Source organism: Nicotiana tabacum, chromosome 1, assembly GCF_000715075.1.
Source record: "Nicotiana tabacum cultivar K326 chromosome 1, ASM71507v2, whole genome shotgun sequence".
Classification (NCBI taxonomy): Eukaryota; Viridiplantae; Streptophyta; class Magnoliopsida; order Solanales; family Solanaceae; genus Nicotiana; species Nicotiana tabacum.
Genome location: NC_134080.1, coordinates 217,223,662 through 217,248,968, shown reverse-complemented (window position 1 = coordinate 217,248,968; position 25,307 = coordinate 217,223,662). Strand labels below are relative to the sequence as shown.

Here is a 25,307-nt window from a genome sequence, read left to right as displayed (position 1 = left end):
TGAGATGTAAAAAAATAGTTTTTCTCAAAAGCACTTTTAAGAAAAATATACTTATTAGATTATTTTTTAAAAGCTTGGCGAAACACTAATTGTTGCTTAAAAAAACTTTTCAACTTAATTAGTCAAACATATACTTATTAGAATTATTTTTTAAAAGCTTGGCGAAACACTAATTGTTGCTTAAAAAAACTTTTCAACTTAATTAGTCAAACATAAAGTGATTTTGCCAAAAATACTTTTTTGAAAAATACTTTTAAGAAAAAACACTTCTCAAAATAAACATATTTTTAGAAGTTTAGCCGAAGATTATTGCCGTAAAAGAGTTGTAGTGAAATGAAAACAAAAAAATTTGGCTCCACACCACACCGTTCAATGTTCACTCACAGAGCAGATCTCCTTTTCCTTTCAAAATTTCTCATCTGCTCTGAAAGCTTCTTGCTTCCTTTTGTAGCAAAACCCAACTTTCTCCCTTCACCCTCACAATTTCAAATTTCTTCTGTTCCCTTCTCCTCTTCCACTATGCCTCACTAACAGTGACCTCCAAAAACACACACACACACACATTGTAAAAATCCAATCTTTTCAATCAAGATTCACAAAAAAATGGCTTCAACAGTACCCAAATCGACAAAACCTTCAAAACCCACAAATCAATTTTCATCCCATTTAGCCATGATTGAGCTGAAGCAAAGAATTCTCACATCTCTCTCTAAACTCTCAGATAGAGATACCCATCAGATCGCCGTTGAGGATCTTGAAAAAATCATTCAAACCCTATCAAACGACGGCGTTTCAATGCTCCTCAACTGCCTTTACGACGCCACTAACGACCCTAAACCCGCCGTTAAAAAAGAATCCCTCCGCCTCCTCCCTACCGTATGTGCTTCACATAATGATTCTGCGGCCACCCATTTGACCAAAATCATAGCCTGCATTGTTAAAAAGCTTAAGGATTCTGATTCGGGTGTTAGGGACGCGTGCCGCGATGCGATTGGGTCGTTGTCTTCGATGTATTTGAAGGGAGAGAGTGATCAAAGTGGGGTTGCATTGTTTGTGAAGCCATTGTTTGAGGCAATGAATGAGAATAGTAAGAGTGTTCAGAGTGGTGCAGCTATGTGTATGGCTAAAATGGTGGAATGTGCTTCCGAAACGCCTTTATTGGCTTTTCAAAAGCTTTGTCCAAGGATCTGCAAGTACCTTAACAATCCTAATTTCATGGCTAAGGCTTCTTTGTTGCCTGTTGTTTCAAGCTTATCACAGGTTCTCTTAAAGCAGTTACTCCCTTTCGATACAATTTATTTGACATAGTTTGCATTGACACGGAATTTAAGAAAAAAATGAAGACAGTTCGAAATTTGTGATCATAATCATGTCATAACATTTCCGTGACTGAAAAACTTTTGAAAAACTTGTTGCCTTAAACATGCCATAATATTTGTGTGACTATAAAAGCTTCTCGTTAAGGATAAAATGAGAAGTGTAAAATTAATAGATTTGAATTATAGATGTTTGTGTTTGTCGTTCTTTTTTTGAAACGAACTAATAAGGAAATAGTGTCACATAAACTGGAACTGAGGAGTATTTGTTTACCTTGGTATTGCATCATGTTTATTCATTTCTGGAATGTAGTGTTATGCTCTTGATATTAAGTTGAAGCCAGTGAACTTTTGTGCTGGTGTTGCAGGCCTAATATATAGTAATTAATATATAAAAGTGTCCCTCTTTAATAGCTTAAGCTTTATAAGATAGCTAACATAATTTAACATATTAAGTCTCAATGCTGCCTATCAACTAAATATTTTCGCATATTTGGTGCAAAGCATCAGCCAGCACGTGAGGGCGTGTGTTGCAAACCTGAAACAAATAAATAGAGTGCCATTTCTCCAACAATTTAACACTTTTAGACCAGGGGGTTTACACAGTTCAACACTAGTTTGCTTTAAGACGTATCTGTTTATTAAGGTTTTAATTTCAAGTTTCAACACGTAAGTGAGTGAAACATTTTATTTTTTGTTATAGATGATGTTTAATTACAAAAAGAGAAATCAAATAGTGTTACCTAATCCGTGCCTTCAGTATGATAGATATTGACTATAGGCTTTTTGGTACGAAATAGTGAAAGCCAAACTGGAGTCTGATGAAGGACTTAAGATTATAGGCGCTTCTTATGTAGTGTGCATTTGGTGCAGCATGAGGAAATGGTTATTTCCATGCCCAACGTGTTCTATGATTCCGAAACTGTTTTCTGTCATTATCATTTGAGAATGCCTCTTGTTGAGGGAGCAGCCACTAGTCAGTTATCATATTCAATAACCTGATATTTGTATTCTGATAATAATTAAGATAGCATTTCTGCATCTTTTTTGGTTCTCGAAGCACTTACACCTCTTTGAACTCTTTGCACAAAGATATTGTCAGTGGATTTAGCTGTTTCCCGCAGCTTTATGTATTTTTAGGAGTGCATTCTATAATGACTTGTTCTGCACCAAGCATATTTTGAACATGTAGGTGATGATGAGCATAAGTATGAGTATAGATAGATCTAAAACAACTAGAGGGCTGAATTGTGTCTAGAAAAGCAAAAACACTGGGAGAAACATTTGATAACATAGTTAGTCAAGTGATACTTTTGAAAGAGCTGTGCTTTCTAGGATTAGATTTCTTGAAGTGAAAAGAAGGGTTTAAGTTCAGACGTTGAGCGGAAGAATGTCCCATAGTTTCCTAAAAATATACCCCTAAATTAACTAATTAAGATGGTGCGAAAATAAAGAGAGGGGCCCCAAATTTGTGAATTCTTTAGAAATAAATTCAAACATTCTGCTGGTTCATGGATCAACCAGATCAAGTTACGTGAAGGGCTGCTTTATTTTTTTCTTAATTTTTGCATAAGCATCACACCAGAACAAGGACTTCCCTACTCAGGAACTGTAGGCTATGCCAAAGCTCGCGACTCATGACCTCTAGGGCAATTCTGGAACACTTGAGTCTCCAAAGTGAAGAGAGATAATGTGTAACTACCTTATCAAAAGAAAGTGAAGATAAATAATGTTAAGTTGTCAACTCTCAAGATCTGTGAACAGCAAGGAATACTATGTATTTGTAAAACAAAAGTATAAACCAATACTGAATTATATCTTACTTTGGGAATGGTTAAATGAGTCCTTAATTTGCTAAGTATACTTATCCGAGAAGGATAGGGTTGTGTTTGTTTTTTACTGATGATATTTTGTTAGACGTACTTGTATAAAAAGGAAAAAACAAAAAAGATATTGTGATATGAGTGACGTCTGGTTATACCTTTTTTTATAGGCATGAGTTCTGGTTATACTTGATAAATCTTTAGTTCTGTTAATATTTATACATGTTTGGCCCCTTGTAAATTATTCTTCAGTAATGGCTTTTGCTTGCTTATTATAGCAGCAGCCGAGGACTCATCTTTTTGTATTAGATTTGTTGTCCTTCCGTGTGATATTGGCAAAACTGTATAAGTACATGAACTATACTTTGAGATAATTCACACCTTCGGATTTGTCTCTTTTCCCGTCCTTTCTATTTGGCATCACATATAATGAAAGCTTAAATGTCATCTTTAAAGCGGTTGTGGCTATATTTAAAGCCTTCAGAAACCATACTATTGCAGGTAGGAGCCATAGCACCACAAAATTTGGAACCTTTATTGCAGACAATTCACGAATGTCTCAGTAATTCGGATTGGGCAACTCGTAAGGCTGCAGCTGATACATTAAGCGCCTTGGCGTTGAATTCAAGCAACTTGGTAGCAGGGGGAGCCACTTCCACTTTAACTGTGCTTGAAGCTTCTCGGTTTGACAAGGTACCTTCCTGTAGTAATTCTGTAACATAGTGTTAGGGTAACTTCATAGATTATTTTTGAAGGGTACTATAATACTAGTTTGATAAAGCTTGGTCAACAATAACGAGAATCATGTCTAGCCAAAGTTGCCCTTAAGAGAGTTGAAATGATTTAAATCATGTATGAGTTTGCTGCTGAAGGCCAAATTAGACGGTCCTAAAGTTGGTGGGTGAACAATAACACTTCTGGTGACACGATTATCATGGAGCATTTCCAAACTTGAATATATAAAAAATAAACTGAATTTTGACTAACCAAAATGTAAAAGTGAATGAGATTAAATTTAAACATATCTTTGAACATGAAGTTTGCAAGCAGATTGCAACTCTATGTTAAATGTTAATTTTGTGGGTACACTCAACTTCAGCAAATATATGTTATTCACTTATTTGTTTGTCATTATGGGTAATATTTTTCTAGCAAATCTAAATCGTAATTGCGTTTTCCAGATAAAACCCGTGAGAGATAGTATGCTGGAGGCTTTGCAGCACTGGAAGAAAATTGCAGGGAAAGAAGATGGAGCCGCAGATGATCAGAAAGCTTCAGCTCATGGTAAGCGGGGAAGCGTGTATATTTTATATGCCGCTTTAAAGTCTATGGATCTCCTTCCTGCTTTAACGGGACTATCATTTCAGCTGGTGAATCTTCTGAATCTGCTGGATCGTCAGAAAAGAAGGATCTCCAAAATGCTGGTGAGTGCAATGAGGCTTTGGTCAAGGACTCATATAATGGAGCTTTTTCCAATAATTCTATTTCCTAAACTCAGGCTAGCAACTTTTCTGATAAAACAGTGGGCATATTAAAGAAGAGAGCTCCAGCTTTGTCGGACAGAAAGTTGAACCCAGAATTCTTTCAGAAACTTGAAGAAAGGAGTTCAGGTGATTTGCCGGTGGAAGTGGTTGTCCCTCGTCAATGTCTTAATGCATCAAATGTACCAACTGAAGTAGAGTCTGAGTCAGACAAAGCAGAAACAGGACAGAGAATAATTAGGAAAAGCCAGCTTGATGCTGGGTATAGTAACACGGAGAGTCAAACTTCCGGGGTAAGTGGCAGACATGACACTGTTGATGAGGGAGATTTGAATCAGAGAGAATCATCCAGTTACCGTGCTGGTTTTGCAAAAAATTCTGGTCCATCTGAGGGGTTTATGGCTAACAAAGGAAACTGGTTAGCCATTCAAAGGCAATTGTTACTTCTGGAGAAACAACAAGCTCATCTAACAAATATGTTGCAGGTTCGCCTATTTAATATTAATTTTCTTATTTTTACAATGGTTTCACTATCCACTTTTCTACCAACAGCTCTCCCCAATTGCAGGATTTCATGGGCGGATCTCACGGTAGCATGGTGGCTCTTGAGAATAGAGTACGTGGCCTTGAAAGAGTCGTTGAAGACATGGCACGTGATTTGTCGCTTTCAGCAGGTCGAAGAGGTGGTACTACTTTTGCAGCGAGATTTGATGAATCTCATAATAGGCCTCTTGGGAAGTATAATAGCTTTCATGATTACTCCAGTACCAAGCTAGGTAGAGGTAGTGAAGGGAGCATCTCATTTGGCGAAAGGTTTGTGCCATCTGATGGTAATTCTTCGGGCATGAGGGGAAGGAGCCCACCAGGGAGATTGGATAATCCTGATGCTTGGGACTTTCATGCATATGGTAAGAATGGGCAATTGGGCTCTAGGAGAGGTATAGGTGGTGGGCACATGGATGCTAGGTCGTCTAAACCAGAAAACGAGATAGATCAGGTTGGCACCAGGAGAGGATGGGCCAAAGGAGCGGGACCCGTTAGGTTTGGCGAGGGACCTTCTGCCAGAAGTATCTGGCAAGCTTCAAAGGATGAAGCAACTTTGGAGGCAATCCGTGTGGCTGGTGAAGACAATGGAACTGCTCGAGGTGCTAGAGTAGCTATTCCAGAATTAGAGGCTGAAGCACTAACAGATGACAACGTCGTGCGAGAGCGTGATCCGGTTTGGAATTCTTGGACCAATGCAATGGATGCATTTTCTGTGGGTGATATGGAATCAGCTTTCTCTGAAGTTCTGTCTACTGGAGACGATTTCTTGCTTGTGAAGCTGATGGATAGATCAGGCCCAGTGATCGATCAACTATCTAATGAGGTGGCAAGTGAGGCCTTGCATGCTATTGCTCAGTTTTTTATGGAGCCAAACTTGACAGACATCTGTTTATCTTGGGTCCAACAGGTACAAATATCTCTGATGCCCTTTCTTGAGTTCATGTTAATAGATTTTTCTTCTTCCAGAGTAAGTTGTTTCCGTAGAATATCTCTACAATTGCAATAATGTCTTGTAGTTTTAGTTGTCTTCTCGGGTTAGGAGGTAGACGTCATAGAGCTCCTCTGACAGAAACATGTAGTTCCTCAACCTGATTCGTCCACATAAGTACAACCTCCTCTTACCTGATACAAGCAGTCAAGTTTTGAATGGGAGCATTGCGGAGAGTCAAGTTCCTAGCCTTCCCTGTGCCATGCAGAATCTGTTCATTTTGCACTCCAAGAGCACATATAGCAATGAACTATTTTATGCTACCTAGTTTGTAAATTCTGAATGGAGTGTATTTACCATTGAGTTTATAAAAAACAAAGGAGCTAATGTGTTGAATGTAAATAATGAGGTAATGGGCTCTGAACGTTATCTTTTTGCTCACTCATTCAAAAAATAAGTCTCACTATCAAGAGAATTTAATGAAATCTATTTCGTTCACTTTTGGGTATAACCCTTCTACATTTAGCATTTCCTTCAGACTGAGCTCAAGTAAATCATGAATTTCTACGTAACATGCAGATAAGTAGGAGTCAATCTGTCAGTTTTCCCTTTAGTTTGTCGCTGGATTTTCTCTAATGGAAAATTGTGCCTTGACTTGAACTGTTCATTTCCTTTTCAATATCATGCGAGCGAAAGATAAACCGCATCATTACTGTATAACAGACAAATTATTCATATTTCACATCAATTTCTGTAACTACTTAATACTTTCTTCTTAGAATATGGAGGTCGATGATTAGGGTAGAAAGGTAATTGGTCGTAGTGTGTTTTTCTGATCTGTTCCAGGTTTATTAGAGCTAGGCTAGCTGACTAGTACATTGTCTTCGATTCTTAGAGTGGTAGTACTAGGGTTGTTTTTTATACTATCTTCCGTTTCGGTTTTCTGGTACCTTGTTGTGTTACTGCTTGTTGCTATTGCCTTTTCTATTGGTATTGCTTTCTTCCATTTGTTTTTTTCTCCGGTTCTTACATTGCTAGTATCATTTTTCTAGCCTTGTTGTTATTTACTTGTTTTCTGCTCTTCCTCTTGAGCCGAGGGTCTTTCGGAAACAGCCTCTCTACTCCCCTAGGGTAGGGGTAAGGTTTGCGTACGCATTACCCTCCCCTGACCCCACTTGTGGGATTTCACTGGGTTGTTGTTGTTTTTGTTGTTCTACATAATAGTTTCTTCAATTATTATTATCTGGCGCTTAACCACTACAAATCTGAATCTATAAACTTTCTATTATCAGCTTAGGCTTTCAAATGCTCTTCTCTGGTGAATTAATCAATTAGGAATGTCGTGTCTGGACTGCAAGACAGTTCTATTTTTAGTCTGTTTAGCTTTATTTTTTGGAAACACGTGTGCTAGGATAGGGTTTGAAAGATTTTCTTGTGTGCCTGAAGATTTAATCTTGGAAGAGCCTTTCGTCTCCCGAAAAACAAATTTCAGATCTGTACTCGTTATTCTAGAAAATAAAACAACTATTTTCCAGAAAACTATTGTTTCGTTTACAATAAGGTCCCTAAAGTTTGAATATTTCCCACATTATTTTCTCTTTTTCCCCTCATAATCTGTGTCAAAATCCTCTGTTGCATTTGTGAAGTGTGAACAAATTAAGCTGAAGCTTGATACAATCTTATTAAGTTTTTACACTGACTTATATCATTGTCCTTTTTTTTTCACTGTGTTTTCAGTTACTAGATATTGTTGTAGAAAATGGACCTGATGTAGTGGACATTCCTATGGAAGTGAAAAAAGAGCTGCTGTTTAATTTGAATGAAATTTCATCATCAGTAGATATGCCCGAGGATTGGGAAGGTGCAACACCAGAGCAACTGTTGTTGCAATTGGCTTCTGCTTGGGATATTGATCTGCAAGAGCTGGAGAAGTAGCTGCCTTCTAGCTGGTTCCGCCTGTTGCATGAAGTTACTGTCTCGTGAATTTTCTCCCGGGCAAGCTCAATTTACATAGAAGCAACTCTTTTCCCAGTTTACTAGTTCACCTTGGAAAATATTTCTGCATTGATTGATATTTGAGATTTGATGTAAATTGCGATGCTTTATTCTTCGAATTCTTGTACTTGGGCAGTCTGCTTCGCTTGCAAATCACAATTTTGCTGTCATCTTAACCAAAATTGTGTCATGGATTGTTCTCGCAGCTCAATAGTTAAGCGGTCTGTGAAAGTTAAATAAGATTCATATATAACGTTTAGTAAAGGATCACCACGAAAGGGTGTGGTGGGATCAATGAGTTTTTTCCGTCCGTAGCTAGAGGTCTCAGGTTTGAGCCTGAAAAATTCTGCTCTCCTTTTATACTTTGTTACTACTTTTTCTTTTATTTTCACACTCCTTTCCCCTTTATAGCTTGAGTAGAGTGGAGAGATAGACCAAGACCTTTTTTTATAGTTTCTAATATGTCTCTTCATACATACCCATCAAAAGTACTTATTCCTTAGATTTGAGTTCAAATAATTGCTATTCAACTATGCCCCTAGGGCCCAGCTCAAGTGGCAAAGGGTAGTGGATTTGTGTCTTACGTCACAGGTTCAAGCCCCCACACCATGCAAAGCAAAGCCTGATATTTAAGTGGAGAAGGGTAGAGGGGCGGACCCATTATCCACCGAGTTTCGAAGGCTGCGGTTGGTCCAAAGGATCGCCCCAGACGGATTTCTCGGTCATCAAAAAAAATAAAAATTGCTATTCAACTATGTAGTTCATTAAAACATAAGATTCTCTAAATATTCCAAATACTTAAAAGGGGAGCAATGGTAAAGTTGTCTCTCTGTGACCTATAAGTCATGGTTCGAGCCGTGAAAGCATTAACTGATATTTGCATTAGGGTAGGCTGTCTACATCACGTCCCTTGAGGTGCAGCCCTTCCCTCGATCCTGCGTGATCCTGCGTGAACGCGGGATGCCTTGTACATCGAGCTGCCCTCTTTATATCCAAATAGTTAGTTGACTTTGGTCATTGTAATCTAATTTATCCATTAAAAATTGACAAAAAAACAGTCATAATTAACATATAAATGTTCTTCATATATAGAGGAGGTGTCCATTTAACATTGATAGATTGAACTATGGTCATGTATCTTTGAATAAACTTGAAAAGTTATAAGGACTTTAGTCATTGTCTATATGCATGGTATGTACATTAGTCCCTTAAAAATTAAGTATATGTGTCAATACATAAACATGGTCATGAAAGGCTATATTTTCCTAACATAATGTACAAAATCTGAAGAAACTTCACAAGAAAAAGTAGTCATTATGCTTAGAAGGTTTTAGTCTTTTGCTGTATCAACATTAGCTTCATTGCTTTCAACAGTTTCAGTGTTATTTGCATTACTTTGCAATGGAGCTGGGGATTTGGAAGTGTCTTCTGCAGCTTCCTCTTCTTCCTTTTTCTTGTTCCCTGATAGATATGCCAAAGCAGTGACGACATCGCTGATCAACGGACGAACACTGGCTTCCTGTTGCAGACACATTGCTGCAATTGCTAGAGCTTGGTACAGTCCCTTCTTTGGGTAGTTCCCTTTCAGCATTGGATCTACCATTAAGTGAAACTTTTTCTTGTCTTTGAACAGTGGTTGTGCCTGCCAAGCAATTTGTGTAAGAGTTAACTTTTATACGTTGACAGTGTAAAAGAATTCTTATATTCTCAACTCTTTGAAAAGATAATTATAGGTTATCCGTCCATAAAAAGTCAGATTAGTAACCTAAATCAGGCAAATCGCCTGTGCTATAGCAGGTTAACAAACATTAATGTCAGTGAATAAAGATTAACACAACAATAAGAGTTGCCACCATGTGACAAGGAGGTTATGACTTTAAGTCGTGGAAACATCCTCTTGCAGAAATGTAAGGTATGATTGTGTAAGATAGACCTACTGTGGTTTCTCCCTCCTCCCCCCCCCCCCCCGACATAGCGAGAAATTTGTAGAAATGACACCAGGTAGCCACCTTAAAGGGCTGCTATTTAGGAATTAGCCAGTGTGTCAGGAATTTCAGTTTGTCAGTTCAGATTTTCAGGACAGAATTGTCCTGAAGTTAAGATTTTTAGTTTAAAATTTCAGTATAAAATAAATACTGGCTAATCTAATCTCTAAATAGCATCCCTGAGAATGGCTATCTGTGCACTTGCCCCGAGAATTTTGTGCACTGGGCTGCCCTTTGTTGTGTATATAAGTTTGGAATGGTTCATAATGTTACAACAATGTTTTAATTGGAAGTAAAAGTGTGACCTCATTGCTTAAGCATTTCATAGTGGCAATGAAATGTTGGAACTTACCCACTGAACAAGATTCTGTTCTGCACTTGGTTTTGAGGTGTCAATGACTCTTCTTCCTGTGATCATTTCCAAAAATACAACTCCAAAGCTGTAAACATCAGATTTTGCAGTCAATTGACCTGTGGAAGCATATTCAGGTGCACAATAACCATAGGTTCCCATGACCCTGGTGGACACATGACTTTTATCGCCCGTTGGCCCTAACTTGGCAAGTCCAAAATCCGAGAGCTTCGGATTGAAATTCTCGTCTAGAAGTATGTTGGAGGCTTTAAAATCGCGGTAAATCACCGGAGGGTTAGCTGTTTCATGCAAGTATTCAAGTCCTTTTGCTGCTCCTTCTGCAATTTTCATCCTTGTATCCCAATCAAGTGGGTTTTTTTCTGGATCAAGTTCTGCCAAACAAGGTGAATATAATTGGTAAACAAAGTGAAAATAAACTCAAGGCTCATGTTAGTGGTTATGTTGCGCGAGCTTTCCAAAAATATTGTTGCACCAGTGTCGGATCCTCCAAAAGTGCAATAATGTTGGAGGATCCGACATGCACCTAGCAACATTTCTGGAGAGTCCGAGCAACATAATTAGCGGCCTTGTATCATTAACAGTGCTAAAAAAGGTTGGCAAAAGAGTAGGCTGGTGCATTAAGCTCCCGCTATGCGTTGGGTCCGGGGAAGGGTCAGACCACAAGGGTCTATTGTACGCAGTCTTACCCTGTATTTTTGCAAGAGGCTGTTTTCACGGCTCTAACTCGTGACCTCTGGTCACATGACAGCAACCTTACCAGTTACGCCAGTGCTAAAAAAGGTTACTTGATGAGTATGCAAAACTTCAAGTTGTGTAAAGGAAGTAAGAAATGGTGGCATATCCATATACATACCAAGAAGGTGATCTTCTAGTGAACCATTTGGCATGTATTCATATACTAATATTCTCTGGTCACCATCTGAACAATATCCTACCAAATTGACAAGATTAGGGTGATGAAGAAGACTTAATATCAGAACCTCCACAAGAAATTCTCTAGTTCCTTGGAAACCATTCCTGTCAAGTTGCTTCACAGCAACATCCTTGAATAAAAACAAACAAACAAACAAAAAATAAAAGAAGTTAAACCTTTTGATAGAATAATCATTCTAACTCTCAAAATTTGAAGCAATCATATTAAATTATTAATATTGGAGAGATAGAGGGTGTGATTGGTATGAAGGAAAATATTTTAAAAAAATAAGTCAACTTTGGTGTTTGGTTGCCAGAAAATATTTTCTAAAGAAAATTATTTGAAATAACTTCACTTATTTTTTGGTAGAAATCATTTTCCTTCACAATATAAAAAAAGGACAGCCCAGTACACAAGACATCCCGCCTTCACACAGGATCCGGGGAAGCGCCATACCCTAAGGGGTGTGATGTAGACAACTTGCCCTAATGCAAGCATTAATGGCTTCTTCATAATCATCTAAACTCTTAAATTTATTGCACGGCTTTAACCAACATTTAGACATTATCATCAATCTTTAATACTCAAATTTTTTATCAAAATACTCTCCGATTTGCTAATGTTATTATCAATCTTTAACTGATATTTTCTTTGAAAAATATTTCACTCTCCCATCAAACATCGAAAAATAAGTCATTTTTTCGAAGAACCTTTTTAAAAGTTAGACTTCTGTCATACCAAACACACCCGAGGGAGAAAATCGAAAGCGAGGAGAGTACCAAGTTCTTGCTTTCAATGTGTCCCTTGTACACTCTGCCAAAACCACCTTCACCAAGCAAACGATCATTGTCAAAGTTTTGAGTGGCAAGTTTCAATTCTTGGAATGTGAAGATTTCAGCAGAAATGTTTCCTTTTCCAAGTTTTGCTATTTCTTCTGCTATGTACCTCCTTCTGCTGCTGTCTGCACACCAGCACAAGGATGATTATGATGTGAAAGCTGGAGAAAACTAAGGTCCGTTGGTGAGGTTAATTAGTTTTAGAATGGTAAAAAGGATAGTTCGGTGCACGAAGCATTCCGCATTAACGCAGGGTCCGAGGAAGGGCGGCACCGTAGGAGGTATGATGTAGGCAGCATATCTTGATGCAAACATGGTGGTTGATTCCACGGCTCGAACCCATGACCTATAGATCATACAAGCAATTCACATGGTGGTTCAACTATTTTTATGTTGATCGTCAACCTATTGCAACCCTTTTCAATGAATTTCCAACACAAGCATTTTTCGTATGGGAGTTCTACTATTTTTATGTTCGCTATCAACCTATAGCAACTTCAATGAACTTCCAACACAAGAATTTTATTATGGCGATTCCATTATTTTTATGCTGGCGGTCAACCTATCGCAACTTTTTCCAATGAACTTCTACCACAAGCATTTTCATATTGGAGTTGTATTATTTTCATGCTGGCTATCAACCTATCGTAACCTTTTTTTGTGGGGGGTCTAGAGTTGGGACCGGTTAATTAGCTGAGTACACATAGGCCTAGTTTTTCAAAACACACACTAATGTGATTAATTTATGTTTGATGGCACCCAAAAAAAAGCATTTGATTCTTTTATCAAGCACCATACCATTGAATTTATTCAGCAACTATGTTTATTTTGATGGTTAATCAACTTTTTTTTTTTGGGGGGGGGGGGGGTAGGATCTTTTAAACCAAAGGCAATGTCTTTTTATTGATAAAACAGCAACAACAACAATAACAAAAAACTTGGTGTAATCTTACGAGTGGGGTTTGGAGAGGATAGTGTATACGCAGACCTTACCCCTACCTTGAAAAGATAGAGATGTTGTTTTCGATACACCATCGGAAAAGAAAAATGCAAAATTGTAAAACATTCAAAGACAATGCAATTCCAATTAAATTTAACAAAATGGGATGGCCAAAAATAATAGATAAAATCAAAGGGCAGACAAATTTTACCATTTCTAAAAGAAAGATTGGATTGAGTTTTTGTGTTCTTGTGTTCTTGAATATTCTTTCTCAAAGATCTTTTATGAACAGCTTCTTCCTTTGCAACACAACATGTAAAGCAATTCATCTTCATTTTCTTCTTGTTACCCAATGTCATACCTAATATTCACAACAAAAAATCATCAACAATGAGCTTCTCTTTTTTATTTCTTATATTTTCCTGGCCGACAGATTTCGCTCATCAAGTTCTTGTTTGATTTTCTGCCTGTCACAACACCACAATATTCATCTTTTTTGGGATTAATGTCCTAACTGTTGCCAATTTAATTTGATCTTCTGCTCGTTAGAACACCACAATGTTCGTCTTTTGGGGATTAATATCCTAACTATTGCCAAATTTAATGATGAAAATTCCCAAATAGGAATCTAAGAGGAACACATTAACAAATTTGATAATCCACATGAAGATGAAAAATTGAAACCCTTTAATTCCAGAAAGAACCAATTTTCTTTCTGGCCTTTTAGGGAATCAATTTTTTTTTTTTTTTTTTTTTGGGTTAGGAAAAATGTTTATTTTGCTTCCTTGCCCTTCAGACAATGATTTCTGGTATGATAGGAATATATTTAAATTCATTTTGTTCCTTCTTTGGAGAATATTACACTTGTCAGGGAAATATTTCTCTGAAAAGCAAGTAATTTTTTTTTTTTTTTGTATGACTAAATTGACTGGCTCTCCTTCTCTCCTTCTTTTTTTTTTTTTTTTTTTTGCCTATGCAAATTACTAATTTTTATTTTTTTTATAACTGATAGCAATAAGGTGGTTTTTATATTTATTCTCTGACTTTAATTAAAAGGTGACTTACTTTATCATTTTCTCCAGTTTAGCAAGAACAAATGGACCTTCCATTTAGTTAGGAAAATTTCAAAATGTACATAGATCTTCTCTATGCAATTTCTAAGGGTTGTTTGGTTGGAAAGATGTTATTTAGAGATTAATTATCTTGGGGTTAGTTATTTTCGGGATTAGTTATTCTGCCTTTCTATGGGGATAAAAAAATACTATAATTCCGGCATAATTAATCTCGTGATTAATTATATCGCAATTTTCTCCCAACCAAACATAGAATAAACTTTTCTTAAATTTAGTCCCGGGATTAATTATTCTTTATCTCTCATACCAAACGAGCCATCAATATTTAACAAGTGAAATATGCACATCTTGTGAGATTTTAAATTTGAATAATTTCTTATATGTTATATATAATATTGAAAAAGGAAAAATAGTTAATTTTTGGATAATTTTTATCTTAACGGCTTAAAAATATATAAACATCAAATGATGTTATAGGTATATAATCATTCATTATAAAAGTAAAAAATATTGTATATAATTAGATGTATTACGTCATAACATCTTGCAAATGTTTAACAAATATTGTCTTTAACAAATTGCATCAATCTCCATATATCCTCGCCAGATGTATCTATTTCCTAAGATATTGTCATATTCTTTTGTGTTATTGTACCACATTCTTTGCATCTTATACTATATGAACTTTCTTTCAAAATGTCGACAAAAACACTTCACACCAAACTCTTTTTATTCCTGAAACAAAAAATTAAGCCCCCGCTTGATCATAGAAATTTGTCATTTTTTTGGACAAATACTTGTTTGTTTATATCCATATTTTGGCAAATTTCTAAGTCCCAAAACCAACTCAAGAATTATTTTTGGCCTAAAATATTACCATTTGATTTTTTTTAAAAAAATCAAAAATAGCCCTATACTTTTATTTTATAAAAAAGCTCACTTTATGTTATTATGACCTAACTAATTGGGTCAATTTGTGACAATCCATTGCAAAGATAAAATTTGAAGGTTATTTGCTAAAATCTGCTAATAATTGCATAAATTTTCTTCGGAGTTATAAGTATTTTTGATAGTTTTTAAAACTTAAGGATATAAGTCACATTCATTTTTTTAAAAAGTAAAATAAGTTTTAAAAAATTATTTCCAAATAAATTTTCAATCTTCAAACCAAATTTCACTTAAATCAAACTTTTTAAAACAAATTTAGGAATCAAATTTTTTAAACAAATTTAGAAATTTATGGTCAACCACTAGCTAAGGCTTAATCCCGACAATCCACCACATCCCTTTGTGGTGGTCTAAGATGTTTTTCATAGTTCATTTTGTTTATACGTCTTTGTATGAGATTACACTGAATTTATTGATGTTCTAAAGTGAAAATGAAAAAATAACATACTTTTATAATTATCATATCATATTTATACATACAAGAAAATACCAAAATATGAGGTATAACATAACTACAGTAGTTTTTATCATCATACTAAATAAATAAAAAAGGAATCCCTCAGAACAAAGCTTATCATCAATGGACATCAGGCCACTACTTTTAAATTATTCAGCTAGTTCATCAATGGGATTAAAAACCTCCAAATACTAAAGCAAATAACAAGATACATTAAAAAACATCACAGAAATAAATATTCCATCCTAATTTATATGACAGTCAAACGAGGGTTAAGGTTTGCGTACATATTACCCTCCCAGACCCCACTTGTGGGATTATACTGGGTCATTGTTTTTGTAGTCAAACGAATTTTTCTTTTATCACAATTTTTTCATATGCATTTTAAATATTTTAATTATTCATTAATATGACTTATAGTACTTTTTCATTAGTTTTCATGTATATAAATTTTGTTTGAAATTTTTTAAATATCATATATCTAAATTCACGATCAAAATTAAGAATATTAACTCTCGAAATCCGAGTTATGCCACAAAAATTGGGACAAAGGGATATAAATAGCACTTTAAAGTTGCTACTCTAGTATTCATATTGGAACAAAAATATAATTAGAGTTGCTATTCATAGCAAAAAATGATTAGAATCTTAAATTGTAATAAACAACTTCAGGTAAATATTACAAAAATAAAAAAAATTCTCAACTAAGAAAAAATACTAATGTAAGAAAATAATGCATCCCTCAGAAACAATTTTGTCTTCCTTAAATATCAGTCTACTTTTAACGTTAAATTTATAAAGTATTCATCACAGGGATGTAGTGACAGGAAATAAAAAGGGAAAAAGAGAAAAAAAAAACTGGAATAAATATCGCTCGGAATTAATTTGTTCATCAATGGAAATTTCAGTCCACTACTTTTAAAACATAATTTTACTCGTCATAGCGATAATAATCCGAAGAAAATCGGGAAAAAAATTATACTTTAGAAACACCAAAAACAAAATACAGTGTACCCAAAACAAAATAATGAAAATCTAAGTTGAAAAAAATACGAAAACTGAAGAATCACCAACTAAGCATCAATGATATTTGCAGAAAATGTAGAAAGCAAAATGAAAAGAAGCGTGGAGACGGCGACAATGAAAAATGGAGTAAAGGGTTTTAAATAGAAAGAAGAGAATGGGCTAAAGTGGAACAGTAAGCCCAAATCTCGACCTGAAGCCCTCTTACCATCTAATTTGAGAAAACGTCAAAATTGCACCGGGCGCCTATTTGGTTGCCCCATTTAACTTATACTTTTTTTTTTTAATTTTTAATTTATACCAACTTTTTAAATAACTTCAGTCTCCTTTCTTCTCCCCCTTCGTTTTCTTCTTCTTCTTTCTTCTGCTGTTGTTGGTGCTGCTATGAAACTTCAGTTATTAAAATTTTGTGTAGACATATCTGGTTCAATAATAAGACGAAAATTTTCTTACACTACTGTATTTCAATCAAGAAATACGAATGGATCTGCAAGTGATCATTGTTTGGCACCATATCCTTTTTCACCCTTAACTTCAGCCTGAAGTGAAAGCAATTCACCACAAATTTAGCATCTTGCCCATGACAAGGAAACACCAAGTTACTTGTATAGTTGTATGCAATAAGAAATAAAATGTCCATTGTTTATATAGTGCTGAAGTTTTTACAAATAAACTAAATAACTTCAGCTCTAAAGCTGAAGTTCGACAGTTACAAAACAAAAATTTCAGCTCTAGAGCTGAAGTTCGCCAGTTACAAAACAAAAACATCAGCTTTAGAGCTAAAGTTCGCCAGTTACAAAAACAAAAACTTCAGCTCTTGAGCTGAAGTTCGTCAGTTACAAAACAAAAACTTAAAACAAAAACTTCAACTCTAGAGCTGAAGATTGTCAGTTACAAAACAAAACTTCGTCAATTACAAAAACAAAAACTTCAGCTCTAGAGCTGAAGTTCGCCAATTGCAAAACAAAAACTCTAGAGCTGAAGTTCGCCAGTTATAAAACAAAAACTTTAGCAATGCAAATAGAGAACAAAACTTCAGCTTGTGAGCACGTGATTTTTGCCTCACAAGAACTACTCCAAAAGAAATCACAAATAATTTTTCTATGTATTCAATTTTGAATTTTCGTGATATTTCGTCTGTGCATGTGCATTTTATTCTAATTAAGGAAAAATATTAAAAAAAAAATGGTAATGCAGATGCATATGCATTCAGGAATTAATATTGCATTTTTAGAATTAATTAATCATGGGTTTTTATAAAAGGATAATATAAAAATAATATATAGGAAATTATAAACCATAGTTTGGTTTTAAAAGAAGGAAAATCACAAAATATGTAATTGTCATAATTTTTGTCATTTAAGCATGCCTTTGTGTGATTTTGACTTTTAACTAAATGTTTAATTTGTGTGATATTTATTGTCAAGTGTTGATTGATTTTATAATTTAATTAAGAATTGTGTAAAATTAGGAATAAAAGTAGAAAAAGAAAAAGAGTTGGAAAAAATAATGAAACCCCGGTTTGGGCCAAAAAATTAAAAGGAAGGCAGACCCAGACGAGCTGGCCCAATGCGTGAACTGGTCCATCTCCTCAGAGGTGCCCGAACGGCACCGTTTTTGTCACAGTTGAGCGGGGTCGTTGATCTCAAATAGATCAACGGCCAAGATCACATCTTTCATACCCGTCCCTAAAACCCGACCCATCACCCCAATACCCGGACCGCCCCAGCACTACCAAAACGACGTCGTTCCCTTAAGTGAGGAGATCCTGGCCATCAATCTCACCTGATCCAACGACCAGGATCCATCCACCCCTCCCCTATATAAGTTTAATCCTCTACCCCAACCCCCCCCCCCCAAACCAAACACCCCCTCTCCTGTTCATCATCTCCTTTGAAGACAGACCCAAACCCTAGCCGCCTTAACTCCCCTTTGCCTGAAACCCGGCGGCAACTACGCCGCCGGCCACCACCTTTACACCATAGCTTCCCCTCGATCTCCTCGTTCCAAATATGTAACCTATATCTCTCGAATCAGGCCACAACGTCTCGAATCTTCGATCAAAGCTTGGCCTGAAAACCCAACCTTTTCCGATGGCTTCCAAATCAACACCAGGGCTTCTCCTGACTATCCTCGTCATAGATCCGGTAATGGCTTAGGTCGAATCTTCTTAGAACTGCTCGAATCTTCATTTGAATATTCGAGCCAAACAGGAAATGCCCAGATCCTTTTCGAATCCATACCAGGTGACCCCCAGGCCTCCTTCACCCCCAAACCACCCTTGATTCCCTTCGAATATGCCTAGAAATGTTCGAGCCCTAAATCTGGAAAAAAAATGGAACCCTAAAATTCCAATCATGGAATCTATCCAAATTAATTGAAGGGTTGAGGTCTAATAGACTTTAATCGAGGTGTTCTCAGTTGAGAACACTTCAATTAAAGTCTGTTCGACCTCAAAATGCTTAGGTCTGACTTCGAGCCTGGGTCCGTATAATTTTGAGGTTATGAGGTATTTTTCTTTTTCCTTTATTCTACATTTATGATTTTCTGTCTATGTATCTTCTTAGTTTTATTGATTTCCCCTGTTTTTAAGTACTTCTTCTCATCTCCGCTAGACCTGTTTATTTGATCCGATTCTAGCATTGCTTCTGTTTGTTGTAATTGTTTACAATGTGTGTAATCGATTCGATTAAGTTCGTCGATTAGTTGTTGTATTATAAATTCTTGTTCATGTTAATGCTGATTGAAACAACCTGTTTATCTATTTTGGATTGATTGTTATCATTTGTTGTAGATAATCAGTTAATTAGTTCTTGTCGATTAATTCGTTCTTGTTTGTTAAATCAGCAAGTTCGTCAAATATTGTTGTGTATGTTTGATCTATGGCCACCTAGTTTCAGGACATTGTCATTAAGCTGACAATGAACCTGCATTCACATTACCTTCATTCATGTGCATATTGATTCAAGTTTCAATTTCAGCTTCAATGATTCTGTTGAGTTCTGTGTTGTGTTAGTTTGGTTTTGATTTAATTTCAGTTCAGTTGTTTCAATAAGAATTCAGCCTTAGTCATTGAGTCTTAGTCATTCAGTCATCAGCTGATAGGTTTGAAAATATAGAGGTTCAATAACAGGTTACTGAAGTTTTGAATTAAGGGCAGTAATAACAGTATGATTACAGGGGTATTTTGGGAATGAAAAATGGGCAGAATTGACTAAATTAATGGTCAGATAGTCAAGCACTAATAAAACAAGAGCTTATATATTAGTTTAATGTTAGTGGAGGACAAACCCTTATATCATGCCTTAATTTAGGGAATAAAATAAGAAAAAGCATTCCTTAGTGGGATTTTGTTGAAAATAAGCAGATTTTTTGGGATTTTGGTCGGGTAAGTGAAGCTTTTCAAAAGGGGGCAAATCTGTTTGGTTATTATATATACCTAGAGCTCGGAGAAGAGAAAAAGGGGAAAAGATCAGATTTGAGAAGAAAAGAAAAAGACTGAAAAGAAAAAAAAAACTAGAAAGAAAAGATCCGGAAAAAAAAGTAGGACAGATTTTAAAAAAATCAGACAGGGATTAAAAAATTAAGGCTGGTCAGTTAAGTGGAGAGTTGGACAGCTTTGAGTGTTGAGAGATAAAAAGAAAACCAAAAGACAAGGCTGGATTTTCAAGCCTTGAATAGGCTAGCTTAATTTCAGTTCAATAGAGGTTTAAGAGAGGCTTGGGATTTCTGAACACAAATATCAAAAGCCTGTTTTCCTGCATCTGTTTTCTTTCTCTGATTAGCCTGTTATTTGTTGGGACACCAGCTGAGTTTTCAGTTTGGTTTTCTAGGTTTCCCTGTTGGTTTAACACTGTTTCATTTAAGTGTTGGGGGTTTTCGGAGTTCACTGGATTTCTGTTTGGTTTAAATTTGTTTGCTCGTTTCTCTACTAGTCATTATTGGAATTTCTTGCTGGGTTTTATTTGGTTTCAAACATTTGTTGGCTGGGTGGTTTGCTGCTGAGTGCTGCTTCTCTTGTTGCTGCTGTTGTTGTGTATGCTACTGCTCCCACTGATCATTCCTCTTCTTCTTTTGCTTTTCTCAAATCTCAGGTACACAACTTTGTCATGGCTGTTGTAGGTCTGAAAATCTGAAGCATGAATATGAGATGAAGAACTGAAATTTTTACGTTTGGTTGCGTGTATTCTGAAATTTTAAGTTGTGTAAAGGATACATAGTTTCATTTGTTAGAAGCACGTGGTAGTTTTGCTATGTAAAATCGAGTATTCAAATAGTAATAGTATATAGAACTCCTCACATGTTATTCTACAAGAACCAATAATGTAACGATAGCATACTGTTATTTCAGCTCATTTCTGTGCAAAGCATGTTTCAAATACTTATAAAGGCTCTAGGCTGATTAATCAGTAGTTTAAACTGTTTAAATTAACAAGCTTGTTTATTTTGAGGCATAAAAGGAGTTTTGTAGTTGTCGATTCCATTTTCTGCCTTCTTGTAAATACTGGAAAATGTAAAAGTAAGCCGCAGGTTGGACGTAAAAAGTATATATATATATAAATGGCCCCGGTCCAGTTCCGTGCTCGGTATGCTGGACCTGGGCCCCCCTAAAATTGTGCTAGCCCCCCTGTTCCCGTCTATCTTCGATGTTAACTATTTAGGTCCGAAATTCCTTTTAATAATAACTCTCAAGCATGTAAATAAATCAGGTATCTTTTTCTGTCATTATTAGAGACAAATTCAATAGAAAACATAGCCACTATAGGACGACCTTTTTTTTAAAAAATGAGATGAGCCTCGCCAAATAAAAATACAAAATTGCGGGGCCCTCAGTAAAGATTTGCTTTAAAATTGCTTAAACTTCGGGATGGACCGTTTAGCAAAATTCCACAGCCCTACCCAAAGTAAATGGTACGCTAGTCACTTTAGGCGCGCCTTTAATAATTTAATTTTCTTAAATTCGGGTGCACATTTATGTGACCCAAATCCAAATCTCAACGGAGTCAAAGTGTGTCAACGACCACGGGTACATTTATTGTGACACGGTTTGAGATACATTTTCACAACGTTGCAATTCATTGTAAAAATAATAATAATAATTATGAAATCGGTAAAAAGATAAAATTTGCATATAAGTTCATATTTGTATAAAATCAGATAATCAGGCCGAATATAACAGTTGAGCGACCGTGCTAGAACTACGGAACTCGGGAATGCCTAACACCTTCTCCCGGGTTAACAGAATTCCTTATCCGGATTTCTGGTGCGCAGACTGTTAAATAGAGTCATTCTTTTCCTCGATTCGGGATTAAATTGGTGACTTGGGACACCCTAAATCTCCCAAGTGGCGACTCTGACATAAATAAATAAATCCCGTTTCGACTGTCCTTTAATTGGAAAAAACTCCTTTGCCCCTCGCGGGTGTAGTGAAAAAGGAGGTGTGACACAACTACTACGCTTAAGTTCAATAATTACAAACAAAAACTTCAGCACACTTGGTTCAACACACTTACTACTTCAGGCCCGTCTACTAGAATGTTGAAGTTTTGTGTGATTGTCTTTGCTACTTCAGCCCCGTATGTTGAAGTTATGCGAAAAAAGCGGGTGCGTTTGCAATTTTTTTTGCAAAGTGGACACAAGTTAAAACGTGACACAAAAAGCGGGTATACATGCAAATCCCCCCAGAGAAAACTACATAGTATAACCGTTCTTACAATTAAAGGAAATTACGCGACATATTAAATAATCACAGTATCTTTATTATTTGTAGCTATACTTTCAGTAAATTTACCATTCATATCTATATTTTAAATTTTACAGCAAAATTCATCAAATAAGAGATTAATTATTTTGAACTAAAATAAGAGAGCAATAAGCTCTCGTAGTACAGTTGATTAGAGCGTCCGTTTAGTTAGTCTGCTTAAGTTTGACTCTCAACTAGAATATTTTATTTTTTTGTATTTCTGTATTTCGCCTTAGTTGTATTTGTTCGTACTGTATTTCTGTATTTCGCCTTAGTTAGTAAAGGTCTTACGTTCGACTCTCAACTATAATATTTTATTTTTCTATATTTTTGTATTTCGCTTTGGTTGTATTCGTTCGTATTGTATTTCTCTATTTCACCTTAGTTAGTAGCGGTCGTAAGTTCGACTCTCAACTAGAACATTTTATTTTTTTGTATTTATGTATTTCGACTTAGTTGTATTCTGATCACGCCCAACTATGTCTTATATGAGACAAGATTAAAGAGGTCTAGAGTTATAATTTTCCCTATTACCGGAATCTTTTCTGCTACGTTTTCTATAAATTTGCCTAAGTTTCTCTACTGATCATTAGCTCTCTGAGTGTCGTAATTCTCTCCCGAGTAACTACCACAATTTACTAGACATATTTTTCCGAATTACGCTAGATGGCACTAAGTTACGACTCACTCGGATCGCACCAAGGTTTCGTTTTTCAGTCCTACTTTTAAACCCTCCGTATTGATCCCTCATATACGTTAGGAGTGATGTTGTTCAACAATTACCTAAATATGCACTCTCTTCCGAGTAATACACACTAAATAGGCACAACCGATTGGGAGCTCTTCAACCAACCACAATATAAACGTAGTTGAACAAATAGAGAAAAAGCTACAACAAATCTCTATTAACATAACAAAAAGATCATCCTCCAATAGGTTTCATCAAAACCTTAGATAACAAATTAGCTATTCATAATAGTATGCATAACTACAATACTAAAATTCATAACCAATAATGGAAATAGGAAGAAAGAAGTGAAAAACTCGTAGAAGAATTTTCCGCCTTGCTCCTGGTGTGTTCTTGCATCCTTAGGTCGAATCCCCGGTCTCAAATCTGTCCAACCTCGACCTCTATCTCTAAAAATAATATTCAATGACTATTTATATGTGTAGGGAAAATCTAGATAAAATAATAAGTCCAAAACCAAATTGGATACAAATTAGGCCTTAAAGACCCGGACCACGCGAAGCATCTCGCTCTAGACTGCGCCTGGCGAGCTCAAACGCGCGAAATGGTCTGACGGGAGCTTAAACGCGAGAAAATTGCCTCGCGTTGCCTGACTTCTCCAATTCGTTGCCTAACTTTTGCTTCAGCTTTCATTTTTGATTTCTGCCTTTCTCTTTCTCATTTATTACTTTTCAAATTCTTCTTTTATCAATGGCGTAATACATACGGAGACATCTAAAGTTGGCACGATTTTTCACTTACACACTTAAACTAGACCTCTTTCCAATTAGACACGTTTCCTAGGCAATTCTCATACCAATAAAACACGTTTTTTGCTGGCTTATTAATTAACCAAGCGCGTGTTCTGCAATCTCTGTCTACGTGGCAAAAGTAACCATTATAAATCGTGTCACATCATATTACTTTTCAAATTCTTCTTTTGTCAATTGTCTTTCTTTGTCTTCTTTTATAATGCTCAACTTCAATCATTGTCCCATAATTAAATAATCATAAACCATTTTTGTAGTATACAAAATACACATAAAATCTTTAGTTCGCTTCCAATTTCATCTTCAAAGTATCTATACATAAAATAAATTCAATTAAGCACAAATATAATATAGTTTAGCATTAAATCACCTAAATTCAAGGTAAGTAATGCACTAAAAATATATAATTATAACCAAACTTCATATCCGTTCGCACTGTATTTCCGTTTTTCGTCTTAATTGTATTCGTTCGCATTGTATGCGAATATAGTTGACACAAATTGTCTTCGTTGCACTGTATGCAAATCGTACTATTCATTAATGCTTGAATAGATAGAAAGCAATCAACTATTATTTTTTATCTTCTCTAAGAATTGAACATGAGATTTCTTCGCTCTAACCGACTTCATTGAAGTTCTATTATTATGTATTTAAATTATATACATATATATTATTGATGTGATTTATCTTATTATAGCATGTAAACTTACTATTTATTTTTGGTTACTGATAATACGTTATTTAATGCATAGAACTCAATTTTCATAAGAATTGCTTCCATTTCATTCGTATGATTTCGTTTGATTAAATACAATGTTTAAGAAAAAAGAGTAAATCTTTAAAATTTATGATCTTAAATTGGGAAAAATTAAAAAATAGCTAGATTTACAAGTGATCATTCAAAAATAGCCAAAGTTTTAAAAGTAGTTGAAATTTAGCCACTTTTCATATAAAGATAATTTTGAACGAAAATACTGTTTAAAATCCGGAAAATACTCCAGCATAATATACTGGAGTTCCAACATAAGTATACTGGAACTCTAGCATATCATAATGGAGTTTTAGCATAAGTATACTGGAACTTCCAGTATAATATGCTGGATGTTCATGTGCATGTGCTCCAATCTCGAGTATATTATGCTGGAACTTTCTGCGTGTTGGAATTCCAGCATAATATGTTGAAAGTTCATACACATGTGCACCGATCTCCAGTATATTATGCTGGTCCGGTCCCTATTGCAGCAAAATAGTGGCTATTTTTCGATAACTTTGCAAACGCTGACTATTTTTGAATGATCAATTCGAAAACTGGCTAGCCCATACTATTTTAACTCTTAAATGTATCTTAGTTTTTGTCTGATTATTATAAGCCTTTTAAAATATATGGTCTTAATGGTGTCATAATATTTATATGACAAGTTGAATTATTT

At 35.6% G+C, this 25,307-nt stretch overlaps 2 protein-coding genes and 3 non-coding genes across 6 annotated transcripts; 1 reads left to right on the top strand and 4 right to left on the bottom strand.

The window, feature by feature from the left end:
• Window positions 1-314: 314 nt before the first annotated feature.
• Window positions 315-9,840, top strand: LOC107760096 (microtubule-associated protein TORTIFOLIA1). Of its 2 annotated transcripts, XR_012711486.1 has the most exons (8): window positions 315-1,260; window positions 3,641-3,832; window positions 4,321-4,423; window positions 4,507-4,563; window positions 4,663-5,105; window positions 5,189-6,073; window positions 7,832-8,089; window positions 9,464-9,840. XR_012711486.1 is itself a non-coding variant. In XM_016578116.2 (7 exons), the coding sequence occupies exons 1-7, from the start codon at window positions 604-606 to the stop codon at window positions 8,027-8,029; spliced, it is 2,535 nt and encodes an 844-aa protein (XP_016433602.1). In that variant the 5' UTR covers window positions 315-603; the 3' UTR covers window positions 8,030-8,271. The 2 variants fall into 2 exon arrangements, 1 of the variants encoding a protein (XP_016433602.1); XM_016578116.2 differs by lacking the exon at window positions 9,464-9,840 and having other exon boundaries at window positions 7,832-8,271.
• LOC107760097 (putative serine/threonine-protein kinase PBL23) lies at window positions 9,207-13,916 on the bottom strand. The gene is made up of 5 exons (XM_016578117.2): window positions 13,348-13,916; window positions 12,140-12,321; window positions 11,301-11,490; window positions 10,427-10,818; window positions 9,207-9,731 (listed from the first exon to the last, which is right to left on the bottom strand). Exons 1-5 carry the CDS (start codon window positions 13,493-13,495, stop codon window positions 9,420-9,422), a joined length of 1,224 nt encoding a protein of 407 aa, XP_016433603.1. The 5' UTR covers window positions 13,496-13,916; the 3' UTR covers window positions 9,207-9,419.
• Window positions 13,917-15,710: 1,794 nt separating this feature from the next.
• Window positions 15,711-15,790, bottom strand: LOC142165308 (small nucleolar RNA R21). Its single transcript, XR_012696149.1, has one exon. It is a non-coding gene; the product is annotated as a small nucleolar RNA R21 (small nucleolar RNA).
• A 560-nt stretch (window positions 15,791-16,350) lies between these two features.
• Window positions 16,351-16,432, bottom strand: LOC142165314 (small nucleolar RNA R21). Its single transcript, XR_012696152.1, has one exon. It is a non-coding gene; the product is annotated as a small nucleolar RNA R21 (small nucleolar RNA).
• A 50-nt stretch (window positions 16,433-16,482) lies between these two features.
• LOC142165312 (small nucleolar RNA R21) lies at window positions 16,483-16,563 on the bottom strand. The gene has a single exon (XR_012696150.1). It is a non-coding gene; the product is annotated as a small nucleolar RNA R21 (small nucleolar RNA).
• Between the last annotated feature and the right edge of the window lie 8,744 nt (window positions 16,564-25,307).

Coding starts and splice junctions, on each gene's coding strand:
- LOC107760096 (XM_016578116.2), top strand. CDS start 604: ATGGCTTCAACAGTACCCAAATCGACAAAACCTTCAAAACCCACAAAT. Junction 1,261..3,640: donor TTGTTTCAAGCTTATCACAG/GTTCTCTTAAAG, acceptor ATACTATTGCAG/GTAGGAGCCATAGCACCACA. Junction 3,833..4,320: donor AAGCTTCTCGGTTTGACAAG/GTACCTTCCTGT, acceptor TGCGTTTTCCAG/ATAAAACCCGTGAGAGATAG.
- LOC107760097 (XM_016578117.2), bottom strand. CDS start 13,495: ATGACATTGGGTAACAAGAAGAAAATGAAGATGAATTGCTTTACATGT. Junction 12,322..13,347: donor CAATCTTTCTTTTAGAAATG/GTAAAATTTGTC, acceptor GCTGGTGTGCAG/ACAGCAGCAGAAGGAGGTAC. Junction 11,491..12,139: donor ACATTGAAAGCAAGAACTTG/GTACTCTCCTCG, acceptor TTTTTATTCAAG/GATGTTGCTGTGAAGCAACT.